General features: G+C 50.6%; 1 protein-coding gene and 1 long non-coding RNA gene across 6 annotated transcripts; one reads left to right on the top strand and one right to left on the bottom strand.

Moving 5' to 3' along the window:
* Positions 1–3,365: 3,365 nt before the first annotated feature.
* LOC127553060 (uncharacterized) lies at positions 3,366–6,021 on the bottom strand. The gene is made up of 2 exons (XR_007951653.1): positions 5,925–6,021; positions 3,366–4,496 (listed from the first exon to the last, which is right to left on the bottom strand). It is a non-coding gene; the product is annotated as an uncharacterized LOC127553060 (long non-coding RNA).
* SLC4A3 (solute carrier family 4 member 3) lies at positions 4,536–22,289 on the top strand. Of its 5 annotated transcripts, none has more exons than XM_051983472.1 (23): positions 4,536–4,796; positions 5,509–5,631; positions 5,953–6,118; positions 6,764–7,050; positions 7,287–7,402; positions 8,273–8,502; positions 10,210–10,358; positions 11,864–12,044; positions 13,757–13,892; positions 14,064–14,247; positions 15,784–15,883; positions 16,188–16,372; positions 16,839–17,064; positions 17,232–17,450; positions 17,621–17,769; positions 17,968–18,162; positions 18,554–18,784; positions 19,162–19,251; positions 19,945–20,111; positions 20,813–21,066; positions 21,261–21,430; positions 21,604–21,777; positions 21,937–22,289. In XM_051983472.1, exons 2-23 carry the CDS (start codon positions 5,581–5,583, stop codon positions 22,012–22,014), a joined length of 3,738 nt encoding a protein of 1,245 aa, XP_051839432.1. In that variant the 5' UTR covers positions 4,536–4,796; positions 5,509–5,580; the 3' UTR covers positions 22,015–22,289. The 5 variants fall into 5 exon arrangements, with proteins under 5 accessions (XP_051839432.1, XP_051839434.1, XP_051839433.1 ...); XM_051983474.1 differs by lacking the exon at positions 4,536–4,796 and adding an exon at positions 4,893–5,092 and having other exon boundaries at positions 14,115–14,247; XM_051983473.1 differs by lacking the exon at positions 4,536–4,796 and adding an exon at positions 4,894–5,092 and having other exon boundaries at positions 8,303–8,502.
* Positions 22,290–23,277: the final 988 nt, after the last annotated feature.

Here is a 23,277-nt window from a genome sequence, read left to right as displayed (position 1 = left end):
CTAGAGTCTGACTCTGGGGCTGACACAGTACTATTGTAGACTCAGCCATGGTTCTGCCTTCCCTACCTAGTTTCAGCCTGCTGGACCTGTGACTGTTCTGAGGTCAGAACAATACTGATGCTCTTTCCCTCGTACAGCTACTCTTGCTCCCTCTGCCGCCAGTATAAGCTACACTGCTTATAATGAGCTCAAAGGCCCTTCTTGCCCCTTTCCCCGACCTACAAGCCTACAGATCATTTCCCTGTGGTGACCTGTGTCTGGGAAAATGATCTACTATTGTTTGTCCTTGAATTTCTGGTACTCTTCTGCTGATGCTCTTCCTAAATCTTGTGGGACAAAACCAGCTTGCATTGTCATTGTTCTTTTAAACTACAGCAATCCACAAATGAGAATAATATTCATGAGACCATTGTGTCCTTAATCCTAGAACCTACCATCCTTTGAATGTAGCTGAGATTACATTACCTTTCTTGATAGCCATATTGTACTGTTGATTCATACTGAGCTTCTTGGAGTATGCTAATATCTTTCAAATAACAGACTACACTCTAACAAAGCCTTTTCCACATGAAATCAATTTTTTTTGGAACCCAAGTGTAAGACTTTACATTGATCCCTAATAAATTTCATTTTATTAGAATTCAGCCCAATTTTCTAGTCTCCTTAAATCTTTTTGACATGCAATGTATTGACATCTAGATGGGGAATATCTTCATTGAATCACCTTTTATGGGTAGCAGGAAAAAAACTTCTTCCAATGGAGAATTTGAGATCTGGGATACTGGTGCCTACAAGTTCACCACCGATGAAATGAAGTGTGTATACAGTTAGTACTCTGAGAACCATAATTCCACAAGAAGAAAGCCAGTAGAATCAAACAAACAAAAGAGTACTATTACATACCATGAACCCATTCTTCACTCCCACCAATAAGTCAATCCTATTTTAAATATATATATTTTTAATTTTAAGATATTTAAGGAAGAGCCTCTGCTTTTTTTTTTCTGTACAAAACATGTCCAGTGGAAGCTTCTTGAGAGCAGCTGCTCTTTGCCTCCCCCCAACCAATGCTTGGATTATTCTAAATCCTTAATAAAGATTGTTGATTGACCTTTTAAGGGCTGGTCACCACACTTCAAATCTTTCCTTATATACTCAGAGTTGGTGACCATGGTGACACCCCCCCTCCCCAGACCATGATGAGGTCAATGCCATTGACAACTGCTCCTACTCCTTATCTGGGTGGTGAGGTGTCCTTTCCCTTGCTCTGCTCCACTGAGGAGGTCGTCTGGGTTTTGATGTATGTCCAAGCTAAGCTCCTTATGAACTTCTCCTGCCCTTGGAGAGACATGGCTCAAGGTTCTGTATCAGGCTGCTCTAGGCTCCCTCTTGCCTTTGCTGTTCCCACTCCAGATCACAGAAATTCCTCTTTGGGGTTAAGGGCACAGACACCATATCTCGGGTCAGGTGTCTTCAATGTGAAAAAACTCCTTTTCTGAAAGTTCAAGTTTTGCTTGGGATGCAAACTCTCGGTAAATAAGTCAATGCAGATGGGTGTGCCTGTCAGTGCTCCCTGATCTTCAGAAGAGGCACTAAAACAAAATTTCATGTGAGCATTTAAAGACTCATTACAAATCCATGTGTGAATGGTAAGCTCCTCCAGTGGGATTAGTTTGAATTGTCACCAAAGCTAGTGGCTGAGGTCTCACTAATCACACTCTCACCAGGGCCTTGTCCTTGTCTGAACCTGAGGGGACGTGAGAAGATATGTTTTTTTTTCCCCCAAGCTATGTAGCTGTTAATTGAGAAAAGATTAGAAGACATATGAGTAAGAGTGAAGCACTGACAGAAAAAACAAGGAGGAGAACTGCTATTTTGGACCTGATTTCTACCAACAGGGAGAAGTGAATTGCTGAAGCAGAAATTAGAAATTAACTTTGGAGTGGAGGGAGCTGCTACTCCATGTCAGAATTTGTGATAGATGAGAGGGAGGTTAGACCTAATCTGATATGCACTCCAGGCCTTGGGAGAGCAAATTTCAAAACGTTCAGAGAACGAACAGGTAGGGATCCCATAATCTACCATTCTGCAGGTCAATCCTAGTGGAATGGGGGACTCTCAAGAATGAATTTCAAAGAGGAAGAAAAAGAGGGAAACTGTCCAAAGAGATGATTGTGGGTGTATAAGGAACCATTTACCAAGCTAAGTAATTTTTTAAATGGAGAATTTTTTTTTTTTACCAAATCTCAAACTTTATTATAAAGTGATAATTATCTTTCTTCAGTTTTATAGTAGTAACAATTTTTAAAAACTTTTTAATTTTCAAAAGATATGCATGGATAAATTTTCAACATTAATCCTTGCAAAATCTTGTATTCTAATTTCCCTCCTTTCCCCCTACTCCCTCCCCTTGATAGCAAATAATTCAATATATGTTAAATATGGTAAAAATATATGAAAGAACTTTCTTTTACAATAAAGTAAAGCAACTGACTGTATTTATGCATAGTCCATCACATGTCTGTAAAGATGAGGGAAGTGCAATTTAGATTTAAAGTTGTATATAGAAAATGGAGGCAAAGACTAGTAATGGAAATTGAAAAAAATGACAGCCCTTTAAAAATTTCTTTGTAATTAAAAATGAATTGAAGTTGGGCAATTAAAAAAGGCTCTTTTAAAAACTTGTGTGGCTGGAAAGAGGATTAAGGAAGGACAAAGCTTTTTCTTCCTATTTTTTTTCATTGTGATACTTGTACTGAGAAAAAAAAAAAAGAAGGGTGGGGAATTGAGACCTAAATACAAAGTACCAAGTTATCTAACTTAAGCTAACTCACAGGATTAGATGAATTACATCCCATGGAATTGACATAACTGTCTAGTGTGTTGATAAAGCCCCTATTAGAGATCTTTGAAATTTCTGTTACTGGGGAGATACAATAGCTTTGAGGAAGAGTTAATGTCCTAAATTAAAAAAAAAAATCTGCAAACTACAATCTGGTGAACTTGACTCTGATTGTTGCCAAATTCTGGAATGTATTGCTAAAAAAAAAAATGACTAGGAATCAAGCACTGATAATAAAGCCAGCATTAAGGATGCCTATCTAACATTACTTCCTTTCTCCATAGGGTTAATAACCTGGCAGACCAAGGGAATAATATAGATAAGAGATTTTAGCGAAACATTTGATGAAGTGTTTCAAATTCATCTCTTGGAAAAAAATGAAAAGATGTGGCCTAGATAACATTACATTTAGGAGGCTCCAGAAGTGATTGAATGACTGCACTCAAAGAGTGGTCATTAATGGTTCAATATCAATTTGGAAGGCAGTTTTTAGTGACAGGCCATAGGGATGGCACATAGGTACTTGTGTTGCTTAACATTTTAATGGGGATATATTAGTAATATGTCCAGAGGAAGGCAACTGAGATGAGCATGTCCTGCCCATCAGAAGCAGTGGAAGAAATCTGGTATGTTTAACCTGGAAAAGAGAAGACAATAGTGGGGGCATGATGATGTCTTCAAATATTCAAGAAACTTATGTGGAAAAGATTATACTTGGGAGGGCAGGGAGATCTTTCTGCTTGGTTTCAGAGGACCAAAGGAAACTTGGTAAAAAGCTGTTATATAAAGGCTTGATATAAATAAAAATTTCCTAACAATTATAGCTTTCTTGAAGTGGAATGAGAGGCACCTTGCTATAGTGAGTAGAGAAGGGTCTTCAGAATCAAGATCTGAGTTTGAGGTTAGTCATTTAGTGCACCCAGATAATTCTCTAAGACTAAAATTTGAGGAAAAGTTGCCAGTCAGAATTGGTACTGAGTTTTTCCTCACAGTATACCTACCCCGTTTCTGGACAAAACAATTGGGAAGAGAATGAGCTTGCCTTGGGAAGTGGAGAGTTTTTCCTCACCAGAAATCTTCCAGTGACAACTGAATAATAATTTGTTGGGGATGTGGGTACAGATTTTTATTCAGGTTAGGTTGGATGGCTTCTGAGGTATTTTCCAACTTTGAGAATTAACTGTGGTTGAATGTTCCCCCCACTAAGAGCAATTGTTTTCAGAGAAATACAGTATTTAGAACTACAGGGAATGTCTAGGATCAATTAGTCTAACTCCTTTTCACTTTTCAGATAATGAAACAGAAACGAAGAGGAGAGTGGAACTTGTCTAAGACCCCCCAATTGGCTGAGAGCTGAGCTGCCTTTTCTTTGGGACTCTGCAGCTCTTTTGCCAAGTTGTAGTCCTCCTCCAGGAACTTCTTAGAGAATATCACCTTCTTCTATTTACAACTCTTAAATATTGTCAGGTGCCTTTTCCTTGATCCTGTAAAGGTAGGCGGGACAAGTATTACATTATCTTTATTATCCAGAGAGGGAAACTGAGATTCACAGAGGTTTTTTCTCCCAGAGTGACAAATAATAAATAGTAGAGCTGGAATTAGAAGTCAAGATTTTCTGAAGATGTTATTCTCACTGTGTTGAGTTGTTTCAAACCTGTGAGTTGTGAATGTTACTTTGATAAATGAATAAAACAGTTTTTTTTTTTTTTTGAGGGGGGGACGTTAGCATAGAGAGATTATTTACATGTTATGTGGCAGTGAGGGACATAAAAGGAGGGTCTCTCTGCAGTGCGAAGGGGGTGTGTTTGGAGGATTGTGGGAATTGAAGGCTCCCTGAGCAGTAACTAAGGCTGATGTGCTGGGGGCCTGGAGAGGGGCAGCCCGAGGCGGGGGTGGCGTGGGGGAGAATGGCTGGGTCCGGGAGCGTGCGGGGAGCGGGTTCGGCCCGCGTGGTGTGAGTCACGACCCCACTGGCGCTCTCATTGTAACGGGCCCGAGGCTCAGCTGAGCTGCTGCGCCGGGCGGGGACTGAGGAGGTGGAGCCGCGGGGCTGCGGGTGCGGGTGCGGGGCTGCGGGTGCGGGCTGCGGGCTCGGGCGCCTGCGTCTGTCTGCCCAGTGCCGCCCGGCCCGCCCCGCTAGGCTCGGTCTCCGCCAGAGGTTGCACGGGCGCCCGGAGGCCCCGAAGCGGAGCGTGGGAGGGAGGGAGATGGGAAGCTCCCGGCCCCCGGCGCTGGCTCCTGAGCCCCGAGGTACCGATGCGGGGGGCGGGAGGAGAGAAGAGGAGGAGGAGGAGGAGGAGGAGCGGGGGCGAGGGGACCGGATGCGGGGCGTGGCGGGAAGATAGGGCTGGGGGCTCTCCAGGCCGGGGTCCGAAGTGAGCCCGAGCCTGGTGGAGAGGGCGACGGACTGCGGAAAGGGGGGCGGAGGAGAAGGTCACGGGGATGGGGGGAGGGCACCCCGGCCTCCTTGGGCGGGGGCGGGTCCCCCACGAGCATCCAGAGATGGGGGCAGGGAAGGGATGTGGAAAGAGTGCCTATGGATTGGGTGGGGGGGCGGTGGAGGAAGCGGTGCCGACCCTGGAGATAATTCTTTGACCTCACAGGGGGTGGGGATGGTGCACTTTTCCTGATCCTGTGCTCTCCACCTCTGCTCCTTCAACCTTCAGACCTCCCCACTTAGATGCTGTACCCGATCAGTGACAGGAGACCGACAGGGACCCACCCCCAATCCCCAAACGATGGCTAACGGACTGATCCCACCTCCCGGGGGCGCCTCTCCTCTCCCCCAGGTGAAAGAGTTTGTCACAGATGGGTGTGCGTTGGTGTTTGGGAGAGGAAGCTACTGGGGCAAGGTGTGGGGGTGGGGGAGATCATCGAAGGGGTGATCCTTTGGGAAGGGAGAGTCTCCATAGGATGGGGTCTTTTAGCCTAGAGAAGGAGAGGTTCTAGAGAGCTGCAATGGAAGGACTTGGCGTTTTAGAGCAGTTCTGAGGAAGGCTGACCAAGGCCTGGGACTCTGACTCAAGGATGGCTCCAGCATCCAGGCCTAAGTGGCTTCCAGGTGTGTACAGATCAAGGATACCTAGGAAGAAGTTATCTGGGGTCTGTAGGTCCGGGTGCCGGTGAAGGAGCCTCCTCTGAGCCCTGATGGAGAAGAAGATGACGAAGACTTGGGAAAGACCTTGGCTGTCCGCAGGTTTGGGGACCTGATCAGCAAACCTCCGGCCTGGGACTCTGAAAAACCAAGCCGAAGCTACAGCGAGAGAGACTTTGAGTGTGCGTAGCCCTAGGGACCCCAGCCTGTTATCACCATTATTACCATCATCATCATCACCGTTCTCACAATCATCAGCATCAGTCTCAGTCACTAGTGCCATTATTTGCTGGCTATTGTGCTGGTGATCCACACTGCCTCACCCCATTCTCTACTGCAGGAGCACTAGACATTGGCACTTAAAGTATTAGTAGTAAGATGTAGCCCTACAATCTCTGTCCAGTTCCTCATTTTTATTTGCTCCCTTTTCTCCCCCATCTTCTTAGTCTCCCCCATTTCTCTCCCTTTTGTCTACTGCTGTTTTTATATCCCCATCTCCCCTCTTCAGCTCCTCACTTGTTCCCCCCTCCCTCTCCTTCCTGATACCTGTCTTCTCTTCTCCCTACTTGTACTCCTCCTGATTTGGTTGCCCCTCATCAGGTCACAAGGCCCTGGACACAACTGAAGGGGGAATGGTGACCTAAGGAAAGATTATGGGGAGATCTCTTGTCTTGAGCTAGAGGGGAAAAGGTAGTGTGTAGGCCCAAGAGAAATGGTAGGGACTTGGGAGGAGGGCCCTAGAAACTGTGACTAAGGTAAGATATATGAGGGGTGGGGGTTGCCGGGCCAGGGCAGGGGCCTGAGGCCGACTCTCCCTGCAATCTCAGTTCACCGTCACACATCCCACCACACACACCATCCGCTGTCAGCTCGACTGCCTCCCCCACACAAGTTTCGTCGACTACCCACCACCTCTGCCGGTCGGGCCAGGAGAAAGAGGAAGAAGGAGAAGACCTCTGCTCCCCCGTCTGAAGGCACCCCTCCCATCCAGGAGGAGGGGGCAGCTGGGGCAGAGGAGGAAGAAGAGGAGGAAGAAGAGGACGAAGAAGGGGAGTCTGAGGCAGAGACATTGGACCAGGAACCCTTGCCTGTAGGGTCCCCAAGCAGAGCCAAGGTAAGAATGACTTCCCTGGGAGTCGAGGTGGGCATGGAGTGGTGTTGAGGTGATGATATGTGAGGCAGAATTGCATGGACAGTGCCATGGGGGTCATAATGGCTGAATGGCCAGGGGAGGGGTGGAGGGAGTAAATGTCCAAGGGACAGAGGGACACTGAAGGGTGTGGCTTTGGGACTGAGTGGGCTGTCGGAGTAGGGAACCCAGCTCTGAGGCTTCATCCTGTTGACCCCCAGTTTTCCATTGGGAGTGATGATGATGACAGTGTGGGCATCCCACGGAAAAGTCTCTCCACAAAGTCCTTGTCTCAGCCTGGGCTGGGCCTGGACCATGACACTGAACAATGCAGCAGGTATTCGCCACTAACTCGGCCACTTCCTCAGGGACTGGACCCTGCCCCAGAACCGCAGTCACTCCCAGCCCCGCCTCGGACAGAGGCCCTTTCCAGAAGGGTCGGGAGTGGTGCCCAAAGGCACGTGGGCCTCTTTTCTGCCGCTGCTCCCCCGCCCCACCTCCCCCTCCTCCAAATTCTCCTGGTCCTAGAACCGGGGCCTCTGGAGAAGCTGGGGAAAGGCGCTGGCCCGGTAGCGATCCTTGAGTTATGATCTCTAACCCTGAGCGGGGCAGCTAAGTGGCGCAATGGCTAGAGCCCGGCCCTGGAACCGGGGGCCCTTAGGCCAAGTTTGGCCTCAGATGTTTGACACTTATTAGCCGTGGGACCCTGACATAATCCTGATCGCCTTCCCCAAACAAAAAACTATATGACCCATGATATCGAGTAATAGAAGTAATAAGGAGTATTGAACTAAGGGGAGGAATAAAGAGGAAAAAGGAGGGGAAGGGGTAGAGTGGGATGGAGAAAGAACCCAGGAGAGAAGGAGGGAAGGAAAGGAGGAAGCCAGTGGGATTGAATGGGCGAAGAAAGTTTGGAGAGATTGGAAAGAATGATGAGGAGGGGGCAGGAAAGGGGGGTGAGAAGGGCTAGGGGAGAGTACTGACCCTTCTTCTCACCTTCCTTCCTTGACCTTTAGGAGAAGCTTTTCCTCCCCAATACAACTAAGTGGCTGCTGTTTCTCAGGCCTGCCTTGTAGGTTGGGTGGGGAGAGATCAAGGGCTCTCCTGAGGGGACAGGGGCTGCGATTTTCCCCTCCGGGCCCTTGTCAGGTCTGACTTCTCCCCGAGAGTACAGGTGAGGGAAGCAGGGGCCTCTTCTCCACCCCAGCTCCCTGCCCCAGCTGTACTCTTCTCCCAGTCCCCCTGTTCCCCGGCCCCGGACCCCTCGAGGCATGGATGAGAAGGCCAGGCCATGGAGTCCTTCAGCAAGTTATGACCTGCGGGAGCGCCTGTGCCCTGGCAGTGCCTTGGAAAGCCCGGGCAGCCTGGAGCAGCAGGTGCCCACCGATGAGGCTGAGGCTCAGATGCTTGGCTCTGCTGATCTGGATTACATGAAGAGTGAGTGAGAGGCCCCTCCTGGGCCCATCTCTTAGACTCAGGCAGAGGGGCCCTGCTGGGCTTGGAGGCAGGAAGGTGTGGATGTTTCCATCTTGGGCTTTTACGACCCTGCAAGAGTCACTTAATTGCTCTCAGCCTCAGTTTCTCTATCTGTAAAATGGGAAAAAACATAGTGCCCATTTCACAGAGCTGTGAAACTCTCTTGAGAATGATATATATGTTCAGTATTTTGCAAACTTTAAAGCGTGTTGCATAGATATGAGATCTTGTTGAGACACAGCTTCTCTCACAGCTGTAAAATGGGAATAACGATACTTAGAGGACTTACTTCTTAGGGGGCTTGTAAAGAGATCTTGTTAAGACACAGCTCTTGCAGCTGTGAAATGGGGAATAATGATACTTGGAGGACTTAATTCTTAGGGGGCTTGTAAAGATCAAGTGAGATAACACCTGGAAAGCACTTTGCAAATCTTCAAGAGCTGTTTAAATGCTTGGTTTTTTTTTTTTTTTTGGGATTATTATTATTCTAAAGTATCGCTTCATTTTGTACACTGCCCTTCACCTTTTGTTGTTCTCCTGTCTCTCTACCCCCTTTGCCCTTTTCTCTCCCCTCCCTTCCTCTCCTTGACATCCACTGGGCTTTTGCGCATTCTCTCTTTATTATCAGTAGCCTGTTTCTGTACCACCTGTCATCACCCATGAAGCTCCATGCCCTGGGCAAGCTCTGTGCCCACTGACCACACCCTCCCTTTTCCTCCCTCCCTCTCACAACCACGACATGGAGGCGGGGTATGGGGGGGGCTGTTGCTGCTGCTTTGAGCACAGACACGTCATGGAAAGTAGCCAGGGCCTCAGGACAGGGGCAGGAACAATCCGTCCGATGGCAGCAGCAGGATGGGGAGGGGGGGCGGGGATAGAAGGGTGTGTTTCAAGGGCCCAGGTGGGGGCTGGGAGCTGGGGGCACTACCCTCTCTAGAGGGCTTCTGCTGTCCCTGCTTCCTTCTCTCCCCTCCCCACCTCGGCTGTGGACCCTGAATGTGAGAGCTCGCTGCCAGTCGGAGTGGGCATGTGGTCATAGCACTAAGCTGTGCCCAGTCACAAGGGGGTAATGGCAAGTAAGCTGGAGGAGGCGGAACAGAATGGAGCTCAGGACACTAGGTCTGAGGCCAGCCCGGGTCCTCGGGAGACTCTGGGCTTCCCTCTGCAAGAGCATCAGGCCTCGGAGGACTTTGAGGCGTTTGTGCTGGAGTTTGAGGATTATGACCTGTGGGAGTTGATCCGGGGCCATCTGAGCCCCATGGCTGGGGAGCTAGCTCGTGAGTGACCCTCCTGTCTTCTAGGTCGCGGGTTTGGAAGGGGGGCTTGCGGGCCGCCGGGGAGTGGTCATGGAATAAAAGCAGAGATAGGATCCTAGAGCTCCCATGATACAGTCAGGGGGGACTGAGGCTGAAGGTCATTTGTGGATCTCTCAAATGGGTCACAGGGATGTGAATCCTCTGTGTGGATGGATAAGAGGCTGTTCTCTAGAATTAGACTGTGCTAGCCTTGGGTCTGTGCTTCAGCCTGTGTGTTCTTGGTGTATTCAGCCTGTGTTTAGAGGGTAGACTTGGGGGCTAAGGTGACTGTGTTGGGCAGGATAACTAGAGTGCTTCTAAGGATCCAATTCCTTTGCCCTTCTCGAGCCAACAATTACCCCCTTTTCCCTAGGTCATCGGCTGGAGGATAACCCTGGAGTTCGGAGGCATCTTGTGAAGAAGCCTTCCCGCATCCAGGGGGCAAAGAGTAGCCCTGGAAGTCTGGCTCCTGTTTTGAGGAGGAAAAAGAAAAAAAAGAAGCTGGACCGGAGGCCTCATGAGGTATGGGGAGCTTAGGGTAGATGGGTCCGAAAGGCATCCTTCCCCACCATCTTGTGTCCCGGCCTCAGCTCCTTCCTTGTGTTTAGCTTGTAAAGCCCTGTCTGTGCACCCTGACCCCAGCCTGTTCTTCTAATCTCATTGGACATTATTCCCCAAGCTGCGCTCTTGTGATCCAGACTGGCTCTGTTCTTCACATATGGTGGTCTAGCTCTGACTCTTTGCCCTTTCCTCGTCTGTCTCCATGTCTGAAGTGAACATCTTCCTCACTCCCATCTCTTCCAAGCCCCCTCCCCCTTCCTTTCTTTTTTTTTTTTAAATAACTTTTTATTGACAGAACCCATGCCAGGGTAATTTTTTGCAGCATTATCCCTTGCATTCACTTCTGTTCTGATTTTTCCCCTCCCTCTCTCCCTCCACCTCCTCCCGCAGATGGCAAGAGTCCTTTACATGTTGAATGGGTTGTAGTATATCCTAGATACAATATATGTGTGCAGAACCGAACAGATCTCTTGTTGCACAGGGAGAATTGGATTCAGAAGGTAGAAATAACGCGAAGAAAAACAAAAATGCAAGCAGTTTGTATTCATTTCCCAGTGTTCTTTCTTTGGGTGTAGCTGCTTCTGTCCATCATTGATCAATTGAAACCCCCTCTTCCTTCAAGACACGAATCCTTTCCTGGCTCTCCCCCTCCCTCAACTGCCAGTGTCGAGCCTCTCCAATGACCTAATGTGTGATTTCCACCTATTTACTCTCTTTAGATCTATTCTGCATAGATTGCTGTGTCCTTGTCTCTTTCAGCAGAATGTGAGCTCCTGGAGGAGAGAGACTGTGTGATTCCCTGCGTATCCATAGCACCTAGCACGTCTAACTAGCAGACCCCTAATTATTACTTGTGAATTGGTGCATTCCCTTCCCTCCCTCAGAATCCCAGATTCTCAGAGTTTGGCAGCGACCCCAGAGCCCACTCAATCCATGCCTTCCCTGCGTAGGAATCTTGTCTACAACATAGTGAACAAATGCCTGGAAAACCTTTATTGAGGGGAAAAGCCCTTTTTTCTCCAGTATTCTCTCTTCATGGCAGTGTTTAATACACTACCTGGTACATAGTAGGTGCTTAATAATTGTTTATTGACCAACAGTCTATTCTGCAGTGCAATAGCACCAATTGTTTGCTTTATTGCAAGACTCATTTTTTTTTTTCTTCTTTGCAAATTCTCTCTTTCTAAGATTCCATTTTTCATGCTTCTCTCCCCATCTTCCATCTCCTTGGTGCTGACCTTATGGATCCTTCACTATTTATAGAACCATAGAATTAGAGCAAGAAGGGACCCCAGAGACCATCTTTCTCAGCCTCCTCATTTTACAGATGAGGAAACTGAGATTCAGTGACATGTCCAAGATCATCTGCGTATTGACCATCAGAAATGGGATCTGAACCCCCTCTCTGACTTCTGGACTGCTATTCTTTCTAAGAGGCCAATTTTTTCCTCTCTTTTCTCCCCCAGGTGTTTGTGGAACTAAATGAGCTCATGCTGGATAAGGCCCAGGAGCCTCAGTGGCGTGAAACTGCTCGATGGATCAAGTTTGAGGAGGATGTGGAGGAGGAGACCGAGCGTTGGGGGAAGCCCCATGTCGCTTCACTGTCTTTCCGCAGCCTCCTGGAGCTGAGGAAAACCATTGCCCGAGGTATGAGCTCTTCCCCCATCCCTCACATGCCATATAGAGAACCCTGTAGCTCCTCAATACTTTACACTCCCCCCATTTGTCTTCCTGGCATCCTCTCACCTCATCATGAAACTCATTGGTCACTAACACTGGAGGGCTTCTGAAAGAGAGAGATGATACTGAACTGATATTGGAGTCTGGAACCATCCATTTAGACTTGGAAGGCACCTAGTCTAGTCCAACCCTCTTATTCTCCAGATGAAAGCCACGAGGCCCATGGAGGCCAGGAGATTGTCCAAAGTCAGATGGTGGCCAGCAGAGCTGTGATCTGAACTCAGGCCCTCCTTCTCTAGAACTAGTTCCATTTCCATTTCAATATGGTAGCCTGGGGCCCAGGGCCATGTTCTTGCATGTAATTGATCATCATTCTTGGGCCCCGTCCAGTCTCCTTGCTCATGGAGTGAGCTCCATGGAGAAGGGATTGTAGCTCTTCCTATCAGTCCATCCTGCTTTTCACATTTACTTCTTTATGCCATTTTCCCTTCCCACATAGGACGCACTTAAATATTCATTGCTTCGTTGGATTAGATTGGAACTAAGCAAGCTTGATTTTTCTTCCCATTTTACAACTGAAGACACTGAGACATAGAGATTATTAAATGAGCTGACAGAGATTAAAAAGCTTATTTGTGGCAGAACAAGAATTAGAATCCAGGCCTTCCATCATGTGAGCAAATGCTCCAATGAGAGGACCACCCTGGCTCTGGGACTGTGAGCAGGGTCACAGGATCACTGCCATGATGGATTCGGTCTGGAGTAGGCAGTAGGGAGGAAGAGTTCTCTAAACTTGTACGACACTGGCTTGTTTGTGTTTGGTTTTGTCCCTCTCCATGCTCCAAGTGCCCCACTCGATGAGGATGTCTTTAGGGATGAGAGGTTGAAGAACCCAGGTGTAGACGCTAGTGTCTTCCTGGGGGCAAAGGGTGGGACTGGTAAGAAGGGTATTTCTGAGCCCTTCCCCATCAGCCTTCATACTTTTCTTGTCTACCCTCTTGTCCTCTCAGGGCCATCCTCCTGGACCTAAGTAGGACCTCCATGTATTGAGGCTATATATACCCCATATTTCTTCTTTCTCTCCTCTATCAAAAATCTGCAATTAGGAAAGAGTCTGATAAATTTATTCAAGATTGTACAGGGTCTGCTTTAGGGATCTGAGAAACTGGGTTTACGTCTTGGCTCTGGGTGATCTTGGACAATTCTCTGGGTATCTGTTTCCCCATTTATAAAATTAAGAGGCTGGATTTGATGGCTTGAAATCTGTGACACTGTGATACCACATCATGTTTGATACCCTTAGGGAAGGTTTCTTTTTAAACTAGGGTTAAAGTTTTCAGTCAAGGGAATGAAATTCAAACGCAGACTTCGGTGTGTGGATAGCGACTGGTTTGGGGGGCAGGATTGTCTTCCTGGTATCCTTGGATTTTGCCCTTGTGTGGTGGGGCCGGCACCTTCTCTTGAGCTGTGTTTGTCCTGTGCCCATGATTAGAATTCCTGCTGTACTGTAGAGCAGACACTAGACACTCAGTGAGACCGTGAGTGTCTTTAGGGATGCGAGGTTGAAGAACCCAGCTGTAGACGCTAGTATCTTCTGGGGACAAAGGGCTGGGGCTGGTAGGGGTATTTCTGAGCCCTTCCCCATCAGCGTCCGCACTTCTCTTCCTGCACTGTCTCAGGGGCCACCCTCCTGGACCTGGAGCAGACCACCCTGCCCGGTATCGCTCACCTTGTGGTAGAAACAATGATCATGTCGGACCAAATCCGTCCTGAGGACCGAGCAAACGTGCTGCGCACTCTGTTACTGAAACACAGGTACCAGAGCCGCTGTGTGTGAGTGAGCAAGTGTGAGCGAGTGAGTGTGAGCGAGCGTGAGCCTGTGTGAGTGTGTTGGCAGAGCAGGCAAGGCACATGGTTGGGTCATAGACAAGCAAAAGGATCTTGTGGGATCTAACCCTTTGTGGTCCCCTCCTGCTTCCTGCCCAGCCACCCTAATGATGATAAAGATGGAGGATTTTTCCCCCGAAATCCATCCAGCTCCAGTGTGAACTCCATGCTGGGGAATCATCACGCACCTCCAGGCCATGTTTCTGACAGCGCTGTCCCTGCCATGGGGGATGACCTCAGTGAACCCGCTCCGCTCTGGCCCCATGACGCTGAAAACAGAGAGGTGAGTGGCTCCCCTTGGAACTCTGACCCTCGGTCGAGTCAGAGACAGTTCAGTTTGGTTTGAATTAAAGTAAAGCGTTGGTTAAAAATCTTATCACGTGGAAGCCGTAGCCGGTGACCTCACAGCCCTCCTTTTTACTTGGGTGGGCGAGGTGAGTCGTGAAACAGCTGCACGACAGTGAGACAGCTTGTGATTGTCTAAATGAGGGATGGGAAAGGAAGTCGGTCTGGCTACCGGGTGATGACCTCACCACCTTATCTCTAGTGACCTGCTCGCCTGAATTTCCTCCACACGGATCCTGGGCCATTTCAGGTGCATCCCCAGGTTGGCCCGCGGGGTCAGCTTCGGGAAGTCTTGAAGCCCATCTGTTAGTCAGAGAGGGGCAGGAGTGGGCTCCATGGAGGCCCACCCCCACCAGCCAGCCATGGATTCCCAAGAAGCTCACTGAAGCCCACAGGGGTTAAGACTGTGGGGTCCTGGGGCATTTCCAAAGCCCGTCGTGTGTGCAATTTGCGTTCTTCACAACAATTCCTATAAATAATGAGCAAGTTGTTCTTTTCTGTTTTCAAATGGAGAAGCTGGATGAACCTGGGAGAGTTGGGGTGACTGGTCTCGGATCACGATTTCACCCGAGCGGCTAGTCCTTTGCTTTTTCTGTTACCTCATCTGGCTGTTCTTTCTCTCAGCCTGCATCCTCAATAGCAGAATTGTTGAATTTCAAACTTGAAGAGACATTATTGGTTATTTAATATACAATACCTTAGTTGAAAAAAATACATGTGGGAAGTCTTGGATTTGACTATAGTGACTCATCTCCTAAATGGGATGCCCACCCTTCACTCTGCTACTTGACTAGTTACCATAGAGGTTCTCTTCATCCTGGGTTCTAAGGTAATCCAGGGATATGATGAATATTTTTTTTAATTACTAAAATTGTAACTTCTTTCTCATTAATTAACCAGTTACCTCAGAGCTCCCAACTCAGGTTATTAAATATTACACATTTAATAAACTGGAGAACAGTTTCTCTCTACCCAAATCCCAATATCCTAGGCTTCAAAAAACATCGGTTACCAAGTCTGTACAATTTATTAACAGACTCTATAAATCACAAAATGAAGATATGAATATTTATTTGTATTTTTTAATTCCAAGGTAGGTTATTGCTCTAGTTACTTGTAGCCATCACTTTAGCTCTTGGCTTTTTCAATTGTATCATTTTATAGAGTAAGAAGCTGAAGGTTAAAGAGGTTCGGTGATGGAGAAAACACATATCAAAGCTAGGAATTGAATCTGGGTGGTTTCCTGAATCCAGCACACTCTTTTATCTATATCGCAGAGTGCAATCTATTAGTCAATCAACAGACATTTATTAAATACCTCCTGGAGGCCAGGCATTCAGCAAAGAGTGAAACAGAGAGTACTCTTCCTCCATTGGGGAATTCCTTGACCTGGGGAATGATGAGCTAAGAGGAATAATTGAGGTCATGATCTTTAGTTTGGGTCCTAGTTCCAGTGTCGGCTCTTTGTTCTCAGAAGCCCCCGTACATCCCTGGGGGAGATGCCCACCGAGGGAAAAGCCTGAAGCTGCTGGAGAAGATTCCTGAGGATGCAGAAGCCACTGTTGTGCTTGTGGGTGAGATAAGTTAGGGAGAGGGGGGAGTCGGGGGAGGGCTCGGAGATTTTGGCTTTTTAATCTTACCACGGAGGGGTCCGCCTTTCCCCCTGGTTCTGGGCCATGGCCCAAGCTCACGGCTCCATCTTCATCCTGCTAGTCCCATGCCGCCGTATCTACTCTGGCCTCTGCCCCTTAGACTTTCCCCCTGTTATCTACTCCGTGTTCCTCCCCGGGCAGCATCCTCTGTTCTCCTTTATCCAGCATCCCTCTGGCTCCGGCCCCCTCCTTTCGTCCGTGTTCCATAGACCCCCTGTCTCCCCAGGCTCGGTCCCTTTCTTGGAGCAGCCTGCCGCGGCCTTTGTCCGGCTGAACGAGGCTGTGCTCCTGGAGTCTGTCCTCGAGGTTCCCGTGCCCGTCCGCTTCATCTTTGTGATGCTGGGGCCGCGAGAGACCAGCACCGACTACCACGAGCTGGGCCGCTCCATCGCCACTCTCATGTCGGACAAGGTCAGGCCCTGCCCCCAAGCCCGCCCCGAGTCCCCTCCAGGCGGGAACTGAGGTTCCAAACTCACAACCAGATTAAAAGATGACTGGGAAACATTTAGCAAAAGAAAAATGCAATAAAGCATAACTTATGCTAAAACGTGGTTTTCGAAGTCACTCTGTAGCTTGAAGGGATCCTTGTGGATGGTTTAATGGCTTTCTGTCTGAGTTTGAGCCCTGCTGGTTTATTTGAGTGTGAGAAGGGCACTCGCCCACCAGGTTTTTTGGGGGTCCCAGAGGTCCATTGTTCCTTGATTCCTCAGCCCCCTTTCTGTCCTCCTTAAAGAAGAGACTCATTGTGGCTCCCTCAAAGAGCCCTCCAGTGCTCTGCTGGAGGCCGACTCTCTGAGTGATGGAGGCGGGTCGGGCGGGCTGGAGAGGCTGTCGGGGCGTCCTTCTGCCTCAGGCTCCTGGTTCCTCTGTCCCCAAGCTGTTCCACGAGGCCGCGTACCAGGCGGACGACAAGCAGGACCTGCTGGGCGCCATCAGCGAGTTCCTGGACGGCAGCATTGTGATTCCTCCATCGGAGGTGGAGGGCCGCGATCTGATGCGGTCAGTGTCCGCTTTCCAGCGGGACCTGATCAGGAAGAGGAAGGAGCGGGAGGAGGTCAAGACCCAGATGTCCTCGCCGGATTTGTACAGTGCTTCGAGGAAAGGTCAGAGCCGGGCGCCAGCCCCCCGAGACCCTGCCCCCAACCGCCGGGCGCTCTGCTCTGAGAGCTTGGTGCTTCTCCTGTTCTTGGGACTTGCTCTGCCCCTCCCAGGCCGTGCTGGCCACAGCTCGGGGGGCTTGTGACCTCCCGTGGCCTCCTTTGTCCCCCAGATCTGTCCTTGCAGACAGGAAGCTCCGACGGAGGCTCAGAAGATGACCCCCTTAAGAGGACGGGCTACATCTTCGGGGGAGTGATCCGAGACGTGCGACGCCGGTACCCGCACTACATCAGCGACGTGACGGACGCGCTGCACACCCAGTGTCTGGCTGCGGTGCTCTTTATTTACTTTGCGGCCCTGAGCCCGGCTATCACCTTTGGGGGGCTGCTGGGTGAGAGAGGCTGGGGGGGCTGTGGGAGGGGCACCGTGAGGCGCATACTGGGCACTGCTCTTCCACCGCTGTCAGGGATCGGCCTGAGACACGGAGGAGGGGTGGGGGGAGATGGGAGTTTGTGGGGACGAGGGCCCTGGCTGCCTCACTGACCCCCTGCCCACCCCCAGGGGAGAAGACCGAGGGGCTGATGGGTGTGTCGGAGATGGTGGTCTCCACTGCCGTGATCGGTATCATCTTCTCCATACTGGGGGCCCAGCCGCTGCTGGTGGTGGGCTTCACGGGGCCATTGCTCGTTTTTGAGGAAGCTTTCTTCAAGGTGATACCCTTGTTGTCCCGCTCCCTTCCCCCCATCCATCCAGTGAGCTTTCTGTGCCCCTGCCCCCTTGACCGTCCCCCAGACCTCTCCGTCCTGTGCCCTGTGTCCTTGGAGCCTACCCCCTTGCCCCTCATCCTGCCTGGCCCAGCCCCCTGGCGGGCCTCATGGGGGTGACTTCTGTCCTCCCCATGCCCCCAGTTCTGCCAGGCCCAGCATCTGGAGTTCCTCACAGGCCGGGTTTGGGTCGGCCTCTGGATAATCATCTTTGTGGTCATCCTGGTGGCCGCGGAAGGCAGCTTTCTGGTCCGGTACATCTCGCCGTTCACCCAGGAGATCTTTGCTTTTCTCATCTCTCTCATTTTCATCTATGAGACTTTCCACAAACTCTATAAGGTAAAGAAAGACCAGCGGATCTGGCAGAGGGTTGGGGAGGGGTCTGGATCCCCTGGGAGAGAAATCACTGGGGCAACCGGCCAGTGGGCCCGGGAGGATAGCACAGCGGTCAGGGGGCCTGCAGGTCTGGGGATGGGCTGATATCCCTCTCGTACCCAAGGGGTGGTGCGAGACATTTGGTGGGAAGTTTCCCGATGGGGGCTTGCCTCTACAGGTGTGTAACGCCCGATCACTTGCTGCATTCCCCTGCAGGGCTGTTGATGATGGCCAGCATCACTTTTGCTTTGCAGGGGTCTTGGTGAGTGAGAGAGACACTCACCGGCAGACTTGTACGTTAAGATTCACCTGCACTACTGTGGGATAGGTCTGTGTGATATTTTCACCTCTACAGGTGTTTAGAGAACATCCCATACAGGGCGAGTACCCTCAAGATTCAGACTTGCAAAGGGCCTTAGAGTCTGACCAAGATCTGAATTCAACTGCACTGCCTACCACGGAGGGCCCCCCGGGCTCCCGAAAGCAGCCCAACACTGCACTGCTTTCCCTCATTCTCATGCTTGGGACTTTCTTCATTGCTTATTTCATGCGGAAATTCAGGAACAGTCGATTTCTGGCCGGAAAGGTGAGGGCTGGGCCCAGGAGATCTGGGTCTAGGAGTCCGGGAGTGTGAGGGAAAATCCTTTGTCTTCCAGCAGTTGGAAAAGGGAAATTTAAACCTTGGGTCTTCTCTTTAGTGGGCATAGGCCCTAGGACATGTGGCTTAGGCTTGAGCTAGATGAATGTTTTCTTCTTCAGAGTGTTAGATGCGGTGGTGTCCAACTTTGGTTGGAAGTCTGGGCTTTGGGTTTCAGAGGAGATTCTGAATGTTTGGACTCCGGGTTCAGACTTTGTAGGGAAGAAGGTGGCCCTTCTCTGTTAGCCCCCGCTGCCCGTAGCTTGCATCTCATCCATGCTGTCTGCTTTTTCTCCCTCTCTGAGTGTTTTCTCTTCTTCTCCAAGGTACGCCGAATTATTGGAGACTTTGGGGTCCCAATCTCCATTCTGGTGATGGTTTCATTGGATTACTTTATCATTGACAACTATACCCAGGTGAGGAAACATTGCTCTCTCTTGACTCCTTGCCTCTATTCTCAGCTTCCTTCCTACCCCAGAGGTTGGTTTTTTTTTTTTTTTTAATGTACAATTTAATTCAACTCAACAAATAGTTATTCTGCACCTGTTGTTGGTAACACATTTGTGCTAGGTATCCACGGTACTTGAGAAGCCAGGTTGACCATTCTCATCCTTCTGTGTTAAGGGTGATGAACTGTCAGTTATTATCCAGGTATGGTCTGAGTGTAGCCATGCCTAAAAGGACTGTTTATTATCTTCAAGTTTCGGAAATAGCTGTTGTTTAGTCCCTCCATTGCTGCGGCTTCTCCCCACATCCCCGCCCAGGTTTTTGTTTTTGTCATCCAGAAGGCTCAGCCAAGCTAGCAAGGAGCCAGTCCATGATGTGATCTGTAGCTGAGATCTGTGGAGGTGGGGGAGCTCTGGAAGGCCAGATGGAGCCGGGGTCACCACAAGAAAGCTGGGGGAAGAGCCGAGCTCTGGGGAATATTGGGGGAGAAGGGAGTTTCAGAACCGCTGCACCTTGCTTCCAGCTTAGTGTAGAATTCTCTATGGGCCCTGAGACTTGGGGGGATCAGGGCGTGGAGAAGCTTTTGAGCATGTGCTTGTACAGAGCATTAATGGGGGAGGAGTGAGGCCCTGTAATAAATGTCACTCCTTCCAACCCTACAGAAACTGAATGTGCCTTCCGGGCTCTCAGTGACTTCCCCGGATAAGCGCGGTTGGTTCATCCCCCCGCTGGGAATCTCTCGACCTTTCCCACCTTGGATGATGGTGGCAGCAGCTGTCCCCGCTCTTCTCGTCCTCATCCTGATCTTCATGGAGACACAGATCACTACGTGAGAGGGCAAGGGCGGAATGAGGGGTCAGGGTTGGAGTAGGGGGCATTCAGGGGGTGAGTCTGGGTTTGGGTTTAGGCCTGGACTCACTGCTAAAGTTGGGTCTGTGGGGGATATATGTGTACAGATTTTAAATTTCATTTTGGCTGAGTATCTGTATTCTTAGTTATGTATTGGAGATGTCCATAGTTTGTCATCTTATCAAATGTAAAGATTTTTGTGCATGATTTTGGGAGAAGCACAAAGCTGGGATAAGCTCTTGTCCTCGAGCTCACAGTGTGGTGGAAGGATTATCTCTGGGAGCCCAAGAGAGCTCTCTGAGTCTCTAGTTGTGATCCAGAGGGCCAAGAGAAGTCACCACCGACTAAGGGACTGAGGAGGAACTTCCTGGGAGCGCAGGTGCCCTTTGAGTTGGGCTTTAGCGAAAGGGCAGGGATGCAACAGTGGGGTTGGGTTTGGGGGGCTGTGATGGCATTCTGGGCACGGGGAACAGAATCAGCAAAGACTCAGCCGCAAGAAAGTGGGGAACTGAGCAGTCTTAAGCAGGAGAGGATCCTCAGCGTCTAACAGTCAAGCTGCATTGCAGCGGGAATGTTTCTCTCTCCAAACCTTTCTTACCTTTCCCTGTGCCCCATGTTCTCTCTGCCCTCTTCCCCCACCCCCTGGCGTGGAGTTTACCTTATGCCTCCAATCCCTGGCAGGCTCATTGTCAACCAGAAGGCTCGTGGGCTGCTGAAGGGCTCAGGCTTCCACTTTGACCTCCTGTTGATCGCCTCTCTGGGGGGCCTGTGTGGGCTCTTTGGGCTCCCCTGGCTCACGGCTGCCACCGTTCGATCTGTCACCCACGTCAATGCCCTCACGGTCATGCGCAAGGGCATCGCGCCCGGGGAGAAGCCCCAGATCCAGGAGGTCAGGGAGCAGCGGCTCACAGGAGTGTTCGTTGCCGGCCTCGTGGGTGAGCCCCCCCTCAGTCTCCCCGGCCACCCCTGGGGATTCCTCTTGCTCCGCGCTCGCCCGGGACCCCCGTTCCTGCTCCCGGGCCCGCTCTTTCTCTGGCTTCGTCCCCCGCGTGTTCCTGCCCCCGCCCTGGCTCGTCCCGTGGAGCGGACGGGGCCGCACGGAGGGGTCAGCGCCGCCTCTCTCCCGCAGGCCTGTCCATTGTGATGGGGCCGATGCTGCGTAGGATCCCCCTGGCCGTGCTGTTCGGCATCTTCCTGTACATGGGCGTCACCTCTCTGTCGGGGATACAGCTCTCGGAGCGGGTAGTGCTCTTGCTGATGCCTGCAAAACACCATCCTGACGAGCCCTACGTGACCAAGGTGTGGGTGCTGGGGGGCCCGACGGCCCGGGGAGGGGAGGCTGGGCAGAGCGGCGCTGCGGTCAGCGCCCCCAGCCCCCCAGAACGGAGATTCTGCTGGCAGATGTGAGGGGCGGGTCGGGGGGTGGGCGCCCCCACTGTGCTGCTGCCCGGTAACCCGCCGTCTCCCCAAAGGTCAAGACTTGGCGTATGCACCTGTTCACCTTCATCCAGCTGGGATGCATCGCGCTGCTGTGGTTGGTGAAGTCCACGGTGATCTCACTGGCCTTCCCCTTCGTGCTGCTGCTCACGGTACCGCTGAGGCACTGCGTGCTGCCTCGGATCTTTCATGAAAGGGAACTTCAGGCGGTGAGAACGTGGGGGCAGGGGCTGCGGGAGGGGGCGTCTGGGGGCTGGGCGGAGGAGAGCTGGAGAACGAGAGAGCCGGACTCGGGGGGTGAGGTCAGGGGAGGAGCAGGAGGGAGACCCCTGAATTCTGTCCCTTCTTTCTCTCATCCTCCCAAACAGCTGGACTCCGAAGATGCCGAACCCAACTTTGATGAGGATGGCCAAGATGAATATGATGAGCTCCATTTGCCAGTGTAAAAGCTGGAGAGGAGGTCCCTCAGAGACCATTGGGAGGAGGGGAAGCCCGGAGGTCCCCCCCAGCTTGGGCATGGGGCCTGAGCAAGGACCCGGCCCCGCAGCTGATGAGACATCTGACTGCTCAGAGATGTGCCTGGCACTGTTACCAACCCTCAAAGCAGAGGGACCTCCCTGACTTCCACCCAGGACACTGCTTCCTCCTCTCCCACAGCCCCGTTCCAGACCTTCATCCCAATTCAGCTTTGAACCTCATTACAACCAGACGGCTCATCTTCTGTCCGACTCGTTTCCTCTGTTGCATCTTTCCTCTCCTACGCACAGGAGGCTTCTTCCTTCAGATGCTGCTGCCCCAGATCCCGTTCGTAGGGTGGCCCACAGAGCCTGAAGGGCATGGGGAAGGCCCAGAGCTTTTGCGGGCTTCTGGGAAGAGTCCCATGGGAGGGGAAGGCTGGGCAGAGCAGTCCGGCAGTTGCCTGTTAGTGAATACTCATTAAGCCCCCGGCCTGGCCCTCTGGGTATACAGGAAGCGCTTCTTCCAGGTACTAGCTACCTATAGCCCTTCTTTCGGGCCCCGGTTCTCCCCGAGCTCTCACAGTGACCAAACCCACTCCGAGGCGATCGCCCTGTTCCCCATCCCAGTGTACAGGGTTTTCCTTCGAGAGCCATCCAAACCTAGTTCCTACCTGCACCTGCCACTGCTGGAGGGATAAGGCCATGCCTGTTGCCTGGGTTACCCTAGAGCCCCCTTTTGCCCATCTTTCTTGGAATCCTCTTCGATGGTCTCCTGAAATGGTACCTTGTTTCCCACTTAGCAGCTTGGGCCCTGAGGGGGCTGGTGCAAAAACCTGCTGGCAGTGCCCGAGAACCTTGGTGGTCATCTGGAAAACTAGCCCCTCAGAAGTGAAATGTTAGGGAGTGACATGATGAGGGTAATGAGGAGTTAGAGAAGAACACAGGGGCACCAGTATTCCTCCTCGTACCATCTGTTCTTAGGAGTCTGATTGCTCCTCTGTCTGTCAGTCTCTCCCCACTTCCTATCATTTTCTTGCAAGGCAAGGTGACTTGTTGACTTCCAGGTTCATCAGCAAAGCTAGATTGATATACCTGGTCATTGACAGTCCGACTCATTTTTCCTTTAGTTCTAAGCACAGAAAGTGAGATTTGAAAGGAAATATTAAAATAGTTCTTTTAAATAAATTTAAACAAGTATAGGCAATTAACCTGGACAAGACTTCGGAACTGGAGACCTTAGTTTTCTCACTA

The sequence above is a fragment of the Antechinus flavipes genome, chromosome 3 (assembly GCF_016432865.1).
Source record: "Antechinus flavipes isolate AdamAnt ecotype Samford, QLD, Australia chromosome 3, AdamAnt_v2, whole genome shotgun sequence".
NCBI classification, from domain to species: Eukaryota; Metazoa; Chordata; class Mammalia; order Dasyuromorphia; family Dasyuridae; genus Antechinus; species Antechinus flavipes.
This window is presented reverse-complemented; position numbering and strand designations above follow the sequence as displayed.

What these genes read in the sequence shown, in the direction of transcription:
- SLC4A3 (XM_051983472.1), top strand. Translation starts at nt 5,581, where the DNA reads ATGGCTAACGGACTGATCCCACCTCCCGGGGGCGCCTCTCCTCTCCCC. An exon ending in GCGCCTCTCCTCTCCCCCAG is followed by an intron (nt 5,632 to 5,952) that starts GTGAAAGAGTTT and finishes TGGGGTCTGTAG; the next exon opens with GTCCGGGTGCCGGTGAAGGA. An exon ending in GGTCCCCAAGCAGAGCCAAG is followed by an intron (nt 7,051 to 7,286) that starts GTAAGAATGACT and finishes GTTGACCCCCAG; the next exon opens with TTTTCCATTGGGAGTGATGA.